The 16,169-nt window shown below is 47.6% G+C and overlaps 1 protein-coding gene across 1 annotated transcript; it reads left to right on the top strand.

The window, feature by feature from the left end:
- Positions 1-389: 389 nt before the first annotated feature.
- Positions 390-8,156, top strand: usp46 (ubiquitin specific peptidase 46). Its single transcript, XM_040184704.2, has 9 exons — positions 390-708; positions 2,426-2,506; positions 2,585-2,798; positions 3,475-3,686; positions 4,317-4,393; positions 4,480-4,563; positions 4,639-4,836; positions 5,235-5,313; positions 5,398-8,156. The coding sequence occupies exons 1-9, from the start codon at positions 673-675 to the stop codon at positions 5,497-5,499; spliced, it is 1,083 nt and encodes a 360-aa protein (XP_040040638.1). The 5' UTR covers positions 390-672; the 3' UTR covers positions 5,500-8,156.
- The last annotated feature ends 8,013 nt before the right edge of the window (positions 8,157-16,169 follow it).

Raw genomic sequence — 16,169 nt, 5'->3', positions numbered from 1 at the left:
CATGACAAAAGAGGGAACGAGGCAGCATAAATTATCAAAAGTGATCTATTTAACAAAGGAATAAACTAAACATATCTTTTGTAACGTATAAGGGGTGTCTGTAACTTCAATAAACCCAAAACAAGAGGTCACTGAAATACAATAGTAAAATAAAACGTTACTTTGCTATCTTTCATAAAAACAATAGTTTCAATAAAGCGTACAAAATCTCTTTAAACCTGTCGCAACTTTAAACCACAACTCCCACACGCCATTGCGCTAAACTCTCGGCGGTGATTGGTTGCCCTTTGCACAGACTTCATCCCCCGTTTCTGTGAGTGGCTCCTCAATCCTGCCACTCAACTGCGGTGAGATCCCGAACCAATCAGCGGCGGCGTACATCTCCCGATGGGCGGGGCTACGGAGCGCTCCTCTCGGCTTGTTTTTCCTGGATCGTTGCTGCTGACAACCCGCTGCCCCGCGACTCCGGCCGTCATTTCCGCTCCGCCGAGGTGCTCCGAGGATGAGTGTGAGGATGAAGCCGAGGGGGCGACTCTGAGCCCCCCCACCCCACCTCGGGCTCCCTGCTGGACGGTTCCAGGTTTAGCGGTCTGGCCTGCAGCCCCCCCCCCCCCCCCCTTAAATCATGTTTTATTTCATAAAGATGGCGGCGAGGGGCACACTGTGAACTAAATGACTGTCAGAAACATCGCCTCCATTTGTAATATGGTGAGTAAATCCTGCTGTGTGTGTTTGGTGTGTGTGTGTGTGTGTGTGTGTGTGTGTGTGTGTGTGTGTGTGTGTGTGTGTGTGTGTGTGTGTGTGTGTTGCTGTTGATTTGCCTCCAGCCGCTGTGTGCAGGGGGTGAGTCCCCTCCCTCTTTGACTTGTGCAGGGGGGAGTGTCGGGGGGAGGCAGTACGTGTTCACCGCACATCTGTGCATCACACAAACCTCCCTCACACTCCCAGTGTGCACATCTGTGTGTGGCCGTCCCGATGATTGACAGGTGGCGCTGTGTTGCGATTGCATAACCCGCTGCAGAGAGTCAGCGTGTCAAACAGCAAAGCCTGAAGGTTTCGCATCAGTCGCTTTCCAAATGGCCCGAGAGACGTTACCCAGCATGCCACGCGGGACGACGACGTTTGTGTGCTTTTTGTTGGTGAAGACGGACGTGCTGAAGTGTTCGGTTCTGAGGATGAGTTCAAATATGAATGGACTCGGATGGTAGTGTCTCTTTATGAGGTCATGTTTAGGAAGTACGGATGCGATGCCAGCGTGTTAAAGCTGCATTCTGTGTGGTGACCAGCAGGGGGCGACTCCTCTGCTCCCATAGACGTCTATGAGGAAATGACTACTTCTCTCTTGATGTATTCCCTCAGGAAACATTGTAAACATGGTCTCAATCTCTCAATATGAACTAAGGGAATAAATCAAGAGCGGGTTCGTTTCCTCATAGACGTCTATGGGAGCAGAGGAGTCGCCCCCTGCTGGTCACTACAGAGAAGTAGAGTCATTTCCTCATAGACGTCTATGGGAGCAGAGGAGTCGCCCCCTGCTGGTCACTACAGAGAAGTAGAGTCATTTCCTCATAGACGTCTATGGGAGCAGAGGAGTCGCCCCCTGCTGGTCACTACAGAGAAGTAGAGTCATTTCCTCATAGACGTCTATGGGAGCAGAGGAGTCGCCCCCTGCTGGTCACTACAGAGAAGTAGAGTCATTTCCTCATAGACGTCTATGGGAGCAGAGGAGTCGCCCCCTGCTGGTCACTACAGAGAAGTAGAGTCATTTCCTCATAGACGTCTATGGGAGCAGAGGAGTCGCCCCCTGCATCTCTCCAACTGCTCTGACTGTACATTCATTGGCCGCGGTGCTATTTTGAAAAAGTAGAAAGTCTCTGATTCCAGCTTGTTGACTGAACGTTTCCTGGGTTTCCGTCCCTCACTGTGACCGTGGACCGTTGTGGACAAAACGAGTCACCTGAGGACATTTTAGTGACCCCAGTACAGTGAGACAAAGAGACAAAGACACGCGTCCGCCTGTCGGCTTCTGACGGGAAGAAACGACATTGAGACTCAAAGCTGAGTCGCTTCCTGTTTTTACTCAACAAAGAGATAAGTGGACTCTGCAATCAGGCACAAAATACCCGACTCCTGACATGAGCGCCTATTTAAACTGCTGCTGCTCTCTGCCCTGACAGGAGGGGTCTGGGGGGGGGGGTTGTGGGGGGGCTTCTGGTGGGAAAAACCAGCAAGAAAGAGATATTGAGACATTGAGAGAAGAAGCATTTGGTCAATGATTTGCCTCGTTCACTATACATTTCCATATGGCTTTGACTGCGTGTACTCAGTAAACAAAGCAGGCCTGGTTTCTCCCCGGGGGGGTCAGAGGGCGTCGTGTCGCGTGAGATGATGCTGCTCTTCATGCTTTCATGTTCTGGTCCTTCAGGGCACCAATGCCTCGGCCCTGGAGAAAGACATCGGCCCGGAGCAGTTCCCCATCAACGAACACTACTTTGGATTGGTCAACGTGAGTATCGCTAGATGAACAGTCAGCAACATTAGGCCGACGGGAGCCTTTACGTCCTTGTGTCCTCTGTCCCCTCAGTTCGGGAACACGTGTTACTGTAACTCGGTGCTCCAGGCGCTCTACTTCTGCCGGCCTTTCCGGGAGAACGTGCTGTCGTACAAAGCCCAGCAGAAGAAGAAGGAGAACCTGCTCACCTGCCTGGCCGACCTCTTCCACTCCATCGCCACGCAGAAGAAGAAAGTGGGCGTCATCCCGCCCAAGAAGTTCATCTCCCGCCTCCGGAAAGAGAACGGTGAGCGGCCCGGATGAAGCCAGAGGTTGACATGCAAAGCGCCGCGTGCAGCATGTGCAGGTGACAAGTTGACATAAAACATTTATTTAAAGCAGGATCGTCTTGTTTGGATACAACAACTTTCCACGCGCGTCGTGTGTTGGTGGAGTCACGGATACCGGAGGTGAAGGGCAGCTGCATGCTGGAGGTCGACCCACAGAGAGGCCTCTGTTCTCTGAAGGCCTCAGCGAGGAAGCTCTTAGTGTGGAACAATGGCCGCTCTGTCCCTCTGTCCCTCTGTGTCTCTGTCCCTCTCTCTCTACTCGGTTTTCACCTTTCTCGTCGCTGGTCCGTCAAAACAGCCGCGTGTGAAGACGGCGGCGTTCTTTGCGTGGCCTGTCTTTTTATTTTACCTGATCTACAGAAGGCCGATCACTAAAGAAGCCAGTTAGCCTAGCTTAGCTTAGCCCAAAGACTGGGAAGTGAGTGGAAAGGGAGAACCGCTGCGTGTGAAGCACAGACTGTGTGTGAGGAGTTTAAGTTTAAGTTACTCCTCGGTTTGCAGACTGAAGCTTTAAGTTCTGACCGTCGTCATTTTCATTTCTTTTGGAACCAGTGAAAAAAAACTAAAAGTTTGGAATCTGCATTATTTATTGTAAATGACCTTTCCCTTTGTTTCTGCCTCTCGCCCCCACAGACCTCTTTGACAACTACATGCAACAGGACGCCCACGAGTTCCTCAACTACCTGCTGAACACGGTGGCCGACATCCTGCAGGAGGAGAAGAAGCAGGAGAAGCAGAACGGCCGCCTCAAGAACAACGCCGAGAACAAGACGGAGCCCACGTGGGTCCACGACATCTTCCAGGGGACGCTGACCAACGAGACGCGCTGCCTCAACTGCGAGACGGTGCGCTCGCCTTTAAAAAGATCTTCTTTGTGTATCTATTGTCGTTAGCCAGTTAGCCTGCTGGTTAGCCTATTGGTTAGCTGGTTGGATAGTCGGTTGGTTAGCCTGCTGGTTAGCTGGTTGGATAGCCGGCTGGTTAGCCTGCTGGTTAGCTGGTTGGTTAGCCGGTTGGTTAGCCTGCTGTTAGCCTGCTGGTTAGCTGGTTGGATAGCTGGTTGGTTAGCTTGTTGGATAGCTGGTTGGTTAGCCTGCTGGTTAGCCGGTTGGTTAGCCTGCTGTTAGCCTGCTGGTTAGCTGGTTGGATAGCTGGTTGGTTAGCCTGCTGGTTAGCCTGCTGGTTAGCCTGCTGGTTATCCGGTTGGTTAGCCTGCTGGATAGCCGGTTGGTTAGCCTGCTGGTTAGCCGGCTGGTTAGCTGGTTGGACCAGTCGGTTAGCTGGTTGGATAGCTGGTTGGATAGCCGGTTGGTTAGCCTGCTGGTTAGCCGGTTGGATAGCCGGCTGGTTAGCCTTCTGGTTAGCCGGTTGGTTAGCCTGCTGGTTAGCTAGCCGGCGAGCTCGTCCTGCTCCTGAATGACAGCATCATCCTGTCAGGTTTGATTTCTACAGCTATTATTATATTTCGATGACAGGTGAGCAGCAAAGATGAGGATTTTCTGGATCTTTCTGTGGATGTGGAACAGAACACATCCATAACACACTGCCTCAGGTAGGATTGGTGTATCATATAATGGGGCTTATTCCCTTTAGGTCAAAATGACATTGAATAACTAATACCTCCCGTGGCCCCTGCAGGGACTTCAGCAACACGGAGACTTTGTGCAGTGAGTACAAGTACTACTGTGAGGCGTGCTGCAGCAAGCAGGAGGCTCAGAAGAGGTCAGTTAAGCACCGAGCTTAACGAACCGCGCTCGCCATGCGCCTCCTTAAGCACGTGCGCTTGCTCCTCCGCAGGATGCGCGTGAAGAAGCTTCCCATGATCCTCGCCCTCCACCTCAAGAGGTTCAAGTACATGGAGCAACTGCACCGCTACACCAAGCTGTCCTATCGGGTGGTGTTCCCCCTGGAGCTCCGTCTGTTCAACACGTCCGGGGACGCGGTCAACTTGGATCGCATGTACGACCTCGTGGCCGTGGTGGTTCACTGTGGCAGGTAAAGCGCATTTCCTAATTGCTTGAGCTGTTGCATAAGAGCTTGATGGGATGCTAACGGTATTAGCATCAGGCTTTCCAGGGAAATGGAGGGCGAACCGTTAAAATACAAATGTATGGCCTTTAGTTATTATTTCAAAGGGCTGTAAGTGGAATAATTCCCTTAAAGTTTCCATTATCAGGTATTAAGGCCAGAACCAGGAACCATGAGCAAAGAAAGACAGAAATAATACTCTATCTAATAAAATTAGATAGAAAAAATTAACATTTTTGTTGCAAACTGTGATTTTTAATGATGAGTGTTTATTAATGAACAGATGACTTCATGCAGGCGGTTACAAGGGATGCAATGCATTGTGGGAGTTGTGTGCAATAGACCGTCACTGTTTGTCCCCTCAGTGGCCCCAATAGGGGTCATTACATCACCATCGTGAAGAGTCACGGCTTCTGGCTGCTGTTTGATGACGACATCGTGGAGGTGCGTCCTTCACTCATCTCATTTTTTACGTTTGATATCGTTGTTTTTTCCCGGTAAACATCACCTCTCCTCGTGTTTGTACAGAAAATTGACGCCCAGGCCATCGAGGAGTTTTACGGGCTTACCTCAGACATCTCCAAGAACTCCGAGTCAGGGTACATCCTCTTCTACCAGTCCAGGGAGTGAGGAGAAGCTAAAGAGGACCTCCCGTCTCCACCAAGTCCGACCTGTGATGTTTGTGCCAATCCTCCCCCTCTCTCTGTTATTCGCTGCTCGTCACCTGCATCTGGACTGCACTTTAAAAAGTAACGAGCGAAGGTAGAGGGGTCGACCCCCACCGCCGTGAGATGGGGGGAAGGTTCTGTTGTAGATGAGCTCGCCCTCGTTAAAGGACCGGTGGGGATCCTCATCAGAGTTTGGTCTTAGGGCAGTAAAAAAGAAAATGGACCATAAATATAACTTGTATGGATCCCTTTGCTGTTCGATTATAGCAGCCGGCCCAAAGGGATACAGACAGATTCACTAAACCATCAAATAAACTGAGTTTAACGTTAAGTTCTAGTTGTTTATCGTGGGGGTTTCCTTCATGAAAACAAACAATGATCCAGAATTTTCTATATTTTATTTATTTATTCATTTATTTTGCAGGGACAATGCGCACTCATCAACAGTGGTACCGTGAGCCGGAGAGGCTCGTTTCCATCGTTTGTCACCAGACAGATGTTTTTTAAGGGCGTCAGAAATTAAAAAATAAAAAGGAAATATAATTCACAGACAATAATGAATACAAAAAAAACGCTTGAACTAAAGCAAACTAATGCAGAGGATTGTTTAGAACGTCTCGCACGTGGTGGAATCCAATCAATCGATTCCTCTCGTACACGCCGTCTGTCTGTCTGTCTGTCTCTCTGGGTCAATCAACTCTTAATCCACCTGAGTCAAATGCTCTTAGCGTCACATGACAGGAAGTGCTGCTGTTTTCTCTGGCAGACGGATCTGAACCATCTGAATCGTTGTTGTTTTTGCCCATATTTATTCCGTAACGTATTTATTACTGTTAGTTGTGTTTCAGATAGATAACGAAGGGGTTTGTTTGTAACATGGCTCATTTCTTTATAGTAGGGCCTCGTTTTAACAATTACAAGCAACAACATGAAGGAATGCAGGAATCCTCTGGAAGGAGTTATTTAGTTTGACACTTTTTAAAGTCATCAAGTCCCGACACACAGCCTTCGTTAAAACCCTCTAAACCGAGGGACGTGATGTAATACACAACTTGAAAAAAAACAACAACAACATTTCATCAATTTAAATATGTACTTTGCATGTCAAATATTTAAAGGGGGCAGTGATTTGCTGCTCACGCCTCCCTCATCAGGACCACGGTAACCATGGTAACGGTTGGCCCTCCCTCACAGGGCATCACGATAGTCGCTTCAGGTGGTTACGCACCAGTGACAGCGTGGACGTGAATATTATTGATAATTCCCCACAACCCTTCAGCCCTTTGGAGACGTTCAGACGGAATAACGGTGCAATAAGAGGAGGAGATAAAGTACGTTTAAATGTTGGCACTAAAGGGGTTTGTGGCACTTTTTCCCCCACCAGGTGTAACGCACACGGGGACGTCAGACCTTTCCCCTCTTTTATTTTTTGGTGGCGTCGTCCTTTTTCATTCCCATGTTGAACCACAGCCTTTTATTCTTCTGTGTGTGTGTGTGTGTGTGTGTGTGTGAGAGTCTTATGTAGCACACTGGGATCCTAAATTCAAGCTTCATTGTTGATTCGTTCGATATCGTGTTTTTGTTTCTCATCTTCGGGGAAGAATAGTGTCACATCAAATGTTCATTTTCATCTCATCAGAACTGAGCGGGAATAGAGGGAAGTCCCGCCCCTACGGCGTCCCCAATGGGAAGAAACGACCGTCAGTCAACGGCGCATGTTTGAATTGTGTAATTGTTTGAATTACACACGTTTGCAATCTAAGAGTGAATTCTGCTCATCAAGGAAGTCACATTTATGTCGTGAATGCACAACCAAGTAACGTCCTGCATCTGCTGAAGAGTCATCGGGTTCTACGGGAAACCGTTAGCTTAGCTGGAGGAGAGCGGGAACGCGTGGGACTCGTTGGTTTGAGAACGTCCCGTTACTGATCACGCAGACGAAGTCACACGTTTCCTTGAAAATCATCTTTTTAATGATATAACCTCAGTGTGTCGCTGGTCTTGTTTGTACGTCGCGTTGACTACCAGCCGTGTTCGTTCCCCGTGGGGTCCACTTAAAAGGGGCGGGGCTTAGCCTCTCCTTTGCTGTAGCTCGCCGTCCGCCCAGCAGGGGCAGAGTTCAAAGCGACTTACTTTTACTCCGGCGCCGGGTGAAGAAAAACGTGCCAAACGCGGCCGTCGACGCCGACCTTAGCGCCGCGTTATTTACTGTGCAAAGATGCAACTGTACATAAATGTTGTGTAAGACATCAAAACGCAAAAAACACTTCTGGAAACAGGAACATATTTTTTTAAGTGAAGATCTCGCGGCTGTAGCTGCACGCCGACCTCTTGAAGGAACACTGTGCCGGATCCGCCGCCATCTTTCATTTGGTTTTGTTCTTTTTCTCTGAGAGGAAACGGTAGCAGGATTATTATTCCATTAACACTTATGCACTCGGCCCGACGAGTCTCACTGTGACGCTGCTCCTGTCGGGAGACCAGCCGCCATCTTTGTTGTAAACTGAAAAGTGCACTTTAGAAAGTGAAGAGTTTCAACGCTTTGATACGAAGAACCACAGTTTAACGCACTTCTTTTGACTCGTTTTCTTCTGCTCAATAAAACGACTGTTCAGCTAACTGAGTGTTTGTTGTTAATTCCCTGCAGCTAAATATATATTATTTGTATTTTTCATATTATTTGCGGACTCCACACAGGTGAATACGGTAAATATATTTTCTGAAATCGTACGCTTAAAAATGCAAATGGAACGTGCTAATTAGCATCCGGCAAATACATCTGAACATTGGATTCAGAACAAGTATTCCTATGTGAAGGAACCCGAGCTTTGTGATGGAGGAGCTGAAGGAAACGTCGGCATCACAGCGAGAACAAACCCATTTTAAAGAGTCACGTGACCGACATGTTGAAGAGGGTCAAAGAAAGAATAGCGTGCACCTCCAGCACATTACGGGCCTCACAGCCCCCAGAAGCCTTTACTGCTTCACTGCTTCCTCCTCTTCCTCCCTGCTTTATCTCTCTGTCTGCATGTGTGGAACCCTGGAGGCCGTCTGAGGTTCATGTGTGGACTCAACGTCACGCAGACCGTTGGCATCAAACTGCATCCAAATCCAAAAGCGCATGTATTGATTTAGAGGTTATGAATTTATATATATATATATATATATATATATATATATATATATATATATATATACTGTTGTTTAGTTGGTGTCTGTGGCTCCACAAGCCGAGAGGTGACGAGGGTGTTTTATTTTTCCTGGTAATTTCTTGTAAGATTTCTGAAATGAGCCACGGGGGTCGTGTCTGCGCCCCCCGTGGTTCATTTGACTTCTCATTCCGCTTCTTCAGAATCATCCAAGACTCTTCTCAGAATCACTCCCGCAGAGATCTGTTGAGAAGCACACACACACACACACACACACACACACAATGTGTTTATCCTTGTAGAACGTATCATTAGATAACAATTAGTTTTCATTTTTATTTATATGTTGTCTCATCTTTGGAGAGAAGAACCTTGATTGTTTCATGAATCTCGTTTGGAGGCTGCAGACTGACTTTAAATAGACCGGAATGATGAATCTTATCTCGTTGTGTCGCCCTATAAAACCAAACAACGCTGTCTTTGGTCCTTGGATCGGGTCCATTTGACCCCATCAGATGTGTGAGAAACGGACCGCGGGTCCAGAAATAGATGTTAGATTTAAACTCCTTTGCAGACTTCCAACCTAAACTGGATTCTCTGTTTACTGTTGAATTCGAAGGAATCCCCCCCCCCCCCGGCCCCCCAAACACACACACACACACACACTCCAAAGGGTCAGTGACCCTTTGATGTTTTGCAGAGAACTTGTAGTGTTGCTGCAAACAAGAACCTTCGTCCTTCTTTCTGAGTCACAGCTTCAGGGAAACAGACGGGTCCCTTTGAAGCAGAGAAACCCAACAAGTGGACACACTCAAGTCCAAAAACGCCCCCCGGCCGCGTGGGGGCTGAGAGGGACCCTCGTACCATCACCACCTTGTGTTTACTCCTCTTCATCGGGGCGGAAAGTCCGTCTGAAGGAGACTCGTCATCTTAAGGGAGACTTCCAAGTCACTTTGACTCAGTGCACATCCTGCTTCTTCTGCTTCTTCTTCCCAGAATCCACCGCTACGATGCTCGCCAATGACGTGAAGCAACAGAAGCTACTGCAAACAACCTGGAGACAACGTGGGGCTTTTGTCTTCTTTTTGTACAAGGTCATTTCTGGGAAACAAAGTAACCAGCGACTCTTTCAAATCAGTGCAAAGCCTTTCATCGCTGACACTTTCATGTGCAACATGGCTCCAAATGTTCTGTTTTATTTTCATTTTCATGAACCTGGAGGTACAGTGTTTTTATATTGGACTCTTTTATACCGTGGTCACGTGCAACTGTTAATAAATCACCTTTTACGTCGTGAGAAGGATGAGCTGGATAATCTGAAATGAATCAGCTGAATGACATGTGATGTAACTTCTGTCCTGCAGACGAGCCGGACGGAGTGAACGAGGGTGTCGAGTCTCCACCTGGTGGCCACTTCTCACAGTTCATCGTCCACCATGAGACGCAAGGAAATTAAAATATGCCGTTCATGTATGTATGTATTTGTCTCCCGGATGGCACAGTTCCATCTTATCAAATACTTTTAGTAATGAATTAATTACTCGTTTAAGTAATAAGGACAGCCTTCCCCCAATAATCGTTTTTATGTCCACACATATGTGAATTAGACAGAAACGGACACAGGACATGACGGAGGTCAAACCTCGGCAGTAACGTGAGCCTGAGGCCGGTCGCACGCAACATCTGCCCAATATTTGATTTCTTATTTCCGTGTCTCAGCGGAGCGACCTGCTCAGAAGCTGAGATGTGAGGAGGCCTCTTCCTCTCACCCAGATGTGTGAGTACGTGCATCTGGGGGCCACAGACGGACACCTCCACTGAGCAGCTGTGGGCTCTTTTCCACCTGAAAAGATTTGTATTCTTCGCGAGCAGAGAGACGCCTTCAAATCCCCCTCGACGAAATAAGAAAGAGAAAAGAAAAGGTCACCATGATTTTTTAATGAAATGTAAGAAAGAACCCTGAGGAAAACGATGAACCGAGATCACCTCTCTTGGAGTTCTGCATTCGCGTCGCCGTGGTTACCGAATCCCTCGCCCCATGTGACCGTATGACATCAGTCAGCTTTGTCCCACAAAGACGAGCTTTAAAGAGAATGTGGGCGACTGTTTCCACTGACGACGAATAGAATATTTCTCTTTTAAGTGTTTTATAGACTTTTGTGTCGGCGATCACGTCAGTGTCTTATTACATCACATTACATTACATGTCATTTAGCTGACGCTTTTATCCAAAGCGACGTACAATAAGTGCATTCAACCATAGGGTACAAACTCAGGAGAACAAGAAACAAGAAAGTGCAATTTCCTCAAATAAGCGAATTTACAATTTGCTATAGATGAGTGACGTCACAAGTACAATTTAAGTGCTGCAATTTGTTAGTCTTTAGTCGAGGTAGAGTCTGAAGAGGTGTGTCTTTAGTTTGCGGCGGAAGATGTGAAGGCTCTCTGCGGTCCTGATGTCTTCAGAGAGCGCGTTCCACCATTTCGGCGCAAGGACAGCGAAGAGTCGAGACCTAGTCGAGTGTTTTGCTCTCAGTGAGGGAGGGACGAGTAGTTTTGCAGATGCAGAGCGGAGAGTGCGGGTTTGGATGTAGGGTTGGACCATGTCCTGGATGTAAGCTGGACCCGATCCATTCACAGCACGGTACGTGAGCACCAGTGTTTTGAACTGGATGCGGGCAGCCACCGGTAGCCAGTGAAGAGAGCGGAGGAGTGGAGTAGTGTGGGAGAATTTCGGAAGGTTGAAGACCAGTCGAGCTGCTGCATTCTGAATGAGCTGCAGAGGTCGAATGGCGGTGGCAGGGAGACCTGCCAGGAGGGAGTTGCAGTAGTCCAGGCGGGAGATGACAAGAGCCTGAATCAGTACCTGCGCTGCCTTCTGAGTGAGAAGGGGACGTATTCTCCTGATGTTGTAGAGCGTGTATCTACAGGATCGCGTTGTCGCAGTGATGTTGGGAGTCAGGGAGAGTTGGTTGTCGAGTGTGACGCCGAGGTTCTTAGCAGTCGAAGTGGGCGTTAGCACAGAGTTTCCAAAGTTGACTGTCAGGTCCTGGGTAAGCGAATCTTTTCCGGGAAAGAGAAGTAGTTCAGTCTTGTCGGGGTTGATTTTCAGATGGTGGGCGGACATCCACTGAGAGATGTCAGTTAGACAGGCAGAGATCCGAGCCGCCACCTGGGTGTCCGAGCGAGGGAAGGAGAGAATTAGTTGGGTGTCATCGGCATAGCTGTGGTAAGAGAAGCCATGCGAGCGAATGACAGCGCCAAGAGAGTTGGTGTAAAGCGAAAACAGGAGGGGACCCAGCACGGAACCCTGAGGAACTCCAGTAGTAAGAGGACACGGTTCCGACACAGATCCTCGCCAGGTTACCCGGTAGGTGCGGCCATCGAGGTAGGACGAGAGAAGGGAGAGAGCAGAGCCTGTGACACCAAGTTCTTGAAGGGAGGAAATAAGGATCTGGTGGTTGACCGTGTCAAATGCAGCAGAGAGGTCCAGAAGGATGAGGACAGAGGAGAGAGAGGCGGCTCTAGCAGTGTGGAGTTGCTCAGAGACAGCAAGGAGAGCAGTCTCTGTAGAGTGGCCTGCCTTGAAACCTGACTGGTGGGGGTCAAGGAGGTTGTTACAGTGGAGATAAGAGGAGAGTTGATTAAAGATAGCACGTTCAAGGGTTTTGGACAAGAAGGGAAGAAGAGAGACCGGTCTAAAATCTTATGATTTTAGTGAGTCATGTGCAAATATCCTTTGGTCTTGTCTGTGACTTTTGGCTTCTTTTTATATGAGACACACACACACACACACACACACACACACACACAAATGTCAGCTGATGTCAGGAGAGTTCATAACACATCAACCTGAATCAATCTGCCCACAATCCTTCTTGTTGGAGTCCAGATGTGCGGAGCAGGAAGAGGATTCGGTCCGGACTAATCGCTGCGTTGGGGGAAAAGTGCGATTCGATACGGCGGTCGTCATGGAGACGAAGGGAAGGAAGGATCCGGTCGCTCCGGGTCTCATCTCTCGGGGACCAAGAGGACCCGTTGGCCCGAGGTCATGGCGAGGGAATCGCCCTGGGGGGGTGACGGGGGGGTGACGAGGGGGTGATGAGGGGGTGGTGTCCACGCGGTGCGGATGGAGGAGGCCTCTAGCGTCCACCTCTGCTGCGTCCCTCCCGTCGTAAATCGCGAGGTCCTCCTGAGCCCCGACTGCATCCTGCTCCGCTCCAGATGTGGTCTAACGGCCTCTCTGGGCCTCGGGCGGTGCCCCCCCTCCTCTTGGCCTTCAGTTGACTCCTCGGTGGAGAAGTGACTCCATCAGGAGAAAGATCACCGAGCTGGACTCCGAGCTGCTCCGTGTCCTTTTTCCTTCCTTTCTTCCCTCTTTTTTAATATTGCCTTTTGATTTATGCTCTGCAGCTGTGTCGCCCTTACCCGTGTCATCGTGCCGTGATGTACACCCCCATTAAGAGGGCTGTGGGATCGGGCAGGTCCAGCTTCTGCCCCCAAACTGGAAACATTGGGCGGATTTGAAGGTGTTGATTCTGTTCAGCTGGACTCCAGCTGCACTTCATCCGTACAGTCAGAGTTCCACCTTAACGCTGTGGTCACTGAGGGAATGGCGGCCTAATCGTTTTTGCTCATCCTGACCTGCAAGATATGCAGCAGGCGATTGGATGAACCATCTGTCAATCAAACGAGAAAAAAAGTCTTTTATCAAATAAAAACCCTCTGTGTGGAAGGCTGTGACTTCATTTTAACGTGTTATCCTCCAACCGCCAACCTGGTGGTCAACCGTGGCTCTCTCCAGGACCACAGCTGACTAGCAGCACACCTGAGTAAATACCCCCATCAGCCCCCCTTCCCCCACACTTGTATCACAGCAGCAGGTTCCTGGTCCGCGTCCCGAGAGCCCGAGACCTCAGTGAAGCGGCGTGCATCGGACAAGAAGCCCATTGTGTGGAGATGTGAGGAGGCATGACGGAGGTTTCCACAACACGGCTTCTGCACATTCTGCAAGTCTCCCAGCGGCGATTTAAGGGTCAACGAGGGCTTCTCTTGTGTTTTTCTACATGGATTTGGGGAAACTGGCATCAGTCAGAGTGGGCTTCATGCGGCGAGGGATGCTAATCAAACTCTTCTTCTTCTCTGGCTGTTCAGACCCACTCAACAAAAGTATTTTATACTCAATTATCCTGGATGTAAAGTGCAACGTAAAATGTATCGGCCCCCAGACCCCTTTCCTGCTCAGCATGTGGGGGGTTCTGTGGGCGGAGCCCGCCAACACGCCGCCTCCTGCTGGATAGCAAGTTGGGTTGGTTTGTTTTTTCCAAAATGTCTGAAGATCAAATGAGTTTCTCAGAATGTGCAGTTATTGTCTGAGAGAAAGGTAACAGTGGACGGTGGGTGCAGATGGGCGGGTGCAGATGGGCGGCCCCCCGCCGCGCTGACTGAGGGACCACGTGACCCCTGTGAATAGAAGCCACAGCAACGGCAAAGCAACCCAAAGACAAAACAGATAGTAGGTGAGCCTCTGCCAGTCAGCAAAATAGTTTATCGTTATAGCGGCTTCACCGTCTCCAAGGTTTGCTCAACATTTCCTGTTGGAGCCTTTTGGGATTCTGGCGCCCAACAACAAAACAGCATCCGTTATGGTCGCGTCACTGAGCCGAGTGAGTTCTGAGGCCGCAGAGGCAACGCTGGAGCTCCTTTCTGCTCCGCGGAGCAAACGTCTGCCCTTAGATAATACGGGGTGTGTGTGTGTGTGTGTGTGTGTGTGTGTGTGTGTGTGTGTGTGTGTGGGGGGGGCCCGGCTCAGGCAGGCGGCGCCCGGAGAGCTGATCACCGCCGGGCCTCCCTCAAAGAGTTCATCCAAACGCACACGTGCTGATGCACACGGACGACGCTCAATGACCGAGACCTCTTTCAAGTCAACGTAAGGATCATTTCTTTTATCAGTCTACAATCAGATGTTTATACTTTATGTTTAATATATATATATATTCATTAAATGTCTATTTATTTGTAATGTATTTTCATTTAGATATATTTTCCATTTATTTTTTGTTTATTAATTCAATTCCTTCATTTTTATATATATATATATATATACATGCCAAATGTTTAAAAACTAACTCTTGGTGAAGTAGAACTGAGACTCTGCAGTGTTGTCGTGGTGACTTGGTGACGGAGGAGCAGCACCATCTGTTGTCCAAACGCGGTCGCAGTAATGAGGTCGCTTCATAAAATGTAAGTTACCCATTGAGAATAATAATAAATACAAGAGAACAGCATGGATTGTTCAAAACAAAGGTTTTCTGTAAAAACGTTCTGTATGTGGTCGATAATATCGTCATTTACATTTCTTATGTGAATGAACAAATAAAAAAATAAACTTGGAGCTTCAGAAAGATAAAGGTTTAATTTTTAAATGTTATTTATTTAATAGGCACATTTGGAGTAAATATTCATCACCCAAATCATATCATGGTGAATTCATCCTGAATTAATACTTTTATATAATTAAAGCCATTGAAGAACTGATTAGCTTCAAAACTTTTAATTAATACAAACAATTTAATCAAATGCATAAAGTCATTTCTGCAAAGTACTTATCTAGTAGTTCAGTTCTTGTATACAAAAAAAAACACTAATAGGAAAAATAGGATTAAAAAAATAGATATTCTTAAAAAGCAAATAATCTCCAGTTATTGATGCCGTAAACATCCCGTTATGTTAAATGTTCCTAAACCGTATTATGTTGTTTTAGTTCAAAATGACTGAAGGCTGATTACTACAATTTTTTTTATCCATCTCAGAGTAAAAGAACCTGGATGCTAATCGGATTATTGGCATCTTAAACCCGCTGTGACGAGCCCGCTAACATTAGCCACGGTAGCTCAGCAGTGTTAGCGTAGCTGAGAAGCTATCAGGCTATCAGGCTGTTGCAAGTGAAGTTGCAGACAACGTCTTTTTTGGATGAAAACTATTTTTGGGTTGAATATAGTTTTGACTCAGTAATATATGTATATTTTTTAATAAAATACATTTTTTCAATCTTCACTTATATATATACTTATATATATATATATATATATATATTGATATTCGGTGTATTTTTCGGTTGCGCTCCTCGCCGTTGATGCCCCGCCCCCTACGCCACATCAGGGTCAAAAGTCTGAATGTGAAAAAAAAAAAGATCTAAAGATTTGAATCTGAAAATATCAAATCAGCAACCAAAATTTATAATATAGTGACTATCAAAAAATAAATACAAGAATGAAAACAAATATTTTATTCAAAAAATAAATAAAACTGAGTCAAAACTATATTCAACCCGAAAATACTTTTCGGTCACTTATTTTTTATCTTGAATACATTGTTCAAGATACCAAAACCTCCAGGTTCAAGGTTTTGACCTGGATTTGGCTCCATGTCCTTCCAGCTCCTCCCAGTATGACGCGGACGTCCCGGTAAACGGTGTAAACTC

Source organism: Gasterosteus aculeatus, chromosome 8, assembly GCF_964276395.1.
Source record: "Gasterosteus aculeatus chromosome 8, fGasAcu3.hap1.1, whole genome shotgun sequence".
NCBI lineage: Eukaryota > Metazoa > Chordata > Actinopteri > Perciformes > Gasterosteidae > Gasterosteus > Gasterosteus aculeatus.
The sequence above is the reverse complement of the archived record's forward strand: the minus strand, read 5'-3'. Positions and strand labels throughout refer to the sequence as shown.